This window comes from Crocodylus porosus, unplaced genomic scaffold, assembly GCF_001723895.1.
Source record: "Crocodylus porosus isolate Cpor-Errol unplaced genomic scaffold, CroPor_comp1, whole genome shotgun sequence".
In the NCBI taxonomy this organism is placed as follows: domain Eukaryota; kingdom Metazoa; phylum Chordata; order Crocodylia; family Crocodylidae; genus Crocodylus; species Crocodylus porosus.
Genome location: NW_017728907.1, coordinates 37,909,242 through 37,911,915, shown reverse-complemented (window position 1 = coordinate 37,911,915; position 2,674 = coordinate 37,909,242). Strand labels below are relative to the sequence as shown.

The window sequence follows — 2,674 nt, the reverse complement described above, 5'->3', positions numbered from 1 at the left end:
TAGCACAGCTCTGAGAGCCATGATAATTTAAGGCATCACATGTATCAGTGTACTGAAAATGGTGGCGGGGCACTTTAAACTAAAGCTCATTCAATGAGACTAAATCATTTGCCATCATTTTTCAGCATGGACAAGTCTGCTCTGACACACTACAATTTCAGCACATCACAGCAGCTTCCCTGCACGTGTATAGGAGCCCTGTAATCCTTGTAATCTCAGCTTTCTCACTGGTTTCTACTATGTATCAATTCAGGAGTTCAGGACTGAGCCCTAAAGCATTCACATTAATATTGCATGTTTTGTCACACATGTATCATGTGGCACTAGGGCATCTTTGTTCCAAATTTTTTGAAACACACGAGATCAAGATAAATTTAACTATTAAAATAATATAAGGCATGTGCTTTACTGAATGATATATTAGAATTACTCTTAATTTGTATTGCAACTGCAGGTCCATTTCAAAGGATGGAGCTTTGCAAATTAGAACATGGCACAAGTCAACACAATGGAAAAAGAGAAAGGATGAGTCATAGTTCACACTGTTCATTTATTTTCATAAAGTACTGTAAGTCAGAGCTGTCCAACTGGCAGGCAGTGAAGGGTAAAGTTGCAGCCCCCAGGCTGCTGACTGGCCACTAGTTCCTCCATTATTCCAGCTGAAACTCAGGGCTCTCCATCCCTCTTCTTGCTTTCATTGCCTGCCTCTGGCCCCAGGGGAATGAGGCAGGGCAATGCAGTGTGGCAGTGCAGCCCAGGGGTCCTGTGGCTTGCCCTTGAGTGTGTTGTGGGTGTGCAGATCCCAATGCTGTGGCCCAGGGGTATTCAGACCCCAACTGCTTAGAAGATGGACAGCCCCAGTGCAAGATATGGATGGCTGTTCATAACCTACTGGCAAATATGATGCACTTAAAACAAAAACAAACTCTTTCTGTTAGGCAGCCCCATACTGTGAAACCTACACTAAGGAATGGGGGGAGCCAGGAACAAAAAAAAAAAAAAATGTGCACATCTTACAGCATGTGCTGCTTAAAACAGTTCAGTTACAGTAAGGTTATAACATACAATATTAATTATTTTGTGATGACCACGTTTGGCTCTTTGGTCCATGAAGGATCTTTGTTGCTATTGCATTATCTTTGCTGTTATTATATTATCTAACAGCCCTTATTTTTCTTCACTTCAAATCTGCTTCAGCCATTTCCCAAATGAGACCGTACCGGCTGCTTTTATTTCATTTTCTGGCTGGCTGATCTTTTCCCTCCCTGTCTGAATTGAATGCTAAGGTGCTTTCTGCCATGAGTCACTTCTGTCCTGGATGGTGGGCAAAAGGGCACCAGGAACAAGCTGAAACAGGATAAACTGGATCTAGATATGTTTTAATATGAAAAAGGGAAAAATCAGTATTTAATTGAGTAGAAGACACTACATCAAAAGGATTAGAACTGCGATCACACGGAGATGGAGAAGGGGTGGTATTGTATGGGAATAAAGGATGACATGGAAGCTTGTTTAAATGATTGGGTGTCCAGCTACCCAACACCTGTACAGGCTACAGTACTTAAAGTGATGCTCAATAAAGTTTAGACGTCTTCTGAACGTATCGCTGGCTTTTCTGTCACCAAATCATTTACACTTACAAGGGTTCTGAGGAACTGACTTGATGGCATACTTTAAACAAGTGTAGCCAAAGCAGATTGATCTCAGCACTGTGAAGTGAAACCCTTGTGTGAAACGTGACATTTTGCTTTTGTCTGCACCCGGAGGCAAGACCCTCTTCCTGGTATCTCTTGAGCATGCTGACAATGTTTCACAGAAGCGGGGGCTGGCTGCCAGGGTTCCCCTGCTTTACCTGTGGCAGGTCTGGGTGCTCCTCTGTGTTGCATCAGGCAAAGTTTACATGATGGACTGTACGGGTGGGTTTGCACAGGGATGGTCCTGCCTTGGGCAGGGCGCTGGACTACGTGACCTCGAGGCCCCTTCCAGCCCAGCTTCTCCAGCACTCTGATTTCTGCCTCAGATGACAATGCAACACCAATCCTTGCACAACTGAGTCAACAAGAGGAACCGCAGCGGAGTATTTTGTGCACAGGGAGGGACTGGGTGAGGCTGGCTGGCAGGGTGCCAGGGTGGCCACCTGTGCAGGCCCCAAAACCAAGGCAGGCAGGACCCAGGCTGGGAGCAGCCAGCGCCTTTCCTGGCGCGGTCAGCAAAGATACAGGACCCCAATGCGCTCAAGGCAGCCGGGGGTGCCCAGCCCTGCCTCTCGCCTCCCGCCCCGAGGACGAGCTCGGCAGCGGCAGCGGCAGCACGGGCGGGTCCCACGCGGCCCGAGCATCCCCGGCCCCGCCCGCCGCAGCTCCGAGCATCCCGCCCGGCCCGGGCACGACCCCCACTACCTCCTTCCTGCGGCTGGGCGCTCCGGGCCGCGTGAGCAGCGCCGTCTCCTCGCACACCACGGCCGCATCCTCCACGAAGACGCAGTCGGGCAGGCTCTCGTCGGCCGGCAGCTCCAGCACCTGCAGCCCCAGCTTGTGCCTGAGCACCCCCACGTAGAGCTGGTGCTCCCGCTCGGCGCGGGCGAAGTCCACCGCGCCGCCCTTCTCCACCCGCAGCGCCTGCTGACACACCGACTCGGGCAGCGCCCGCACCACGGCGTGGCTGCAGCGCCCGA

At 50.6% G+C, this 2,674-nt stretch overlaps 1 protein-coding gene across 1 annotated transcript in view; it reads right to left on the bottom strand.

Annotated features, from left to right (window-relative positions):
* DDAH1 (dimethylarginine dimethylaminohydrolase 1) overlaps positions 1–2,669 on the bottom strand; it is a gene marked incomplete at its 5' end in the record, with an annotated part of 101,290 nt that extends 98,621 nt beyond the window's left edge. The window contains one exon of the mRNA XM_019530602.1: positions 2,400–2,669. Within this exon, the coding sequence (XP_019386147.1) occupies positions 2,400–2,669 (270 nt within the window). The remainder of the gene's footprint in view (positions 1–2,399) is intronic.
* Between the last annotated feature and the right edge of the window lie 5 nt (positions 2,670–2,674).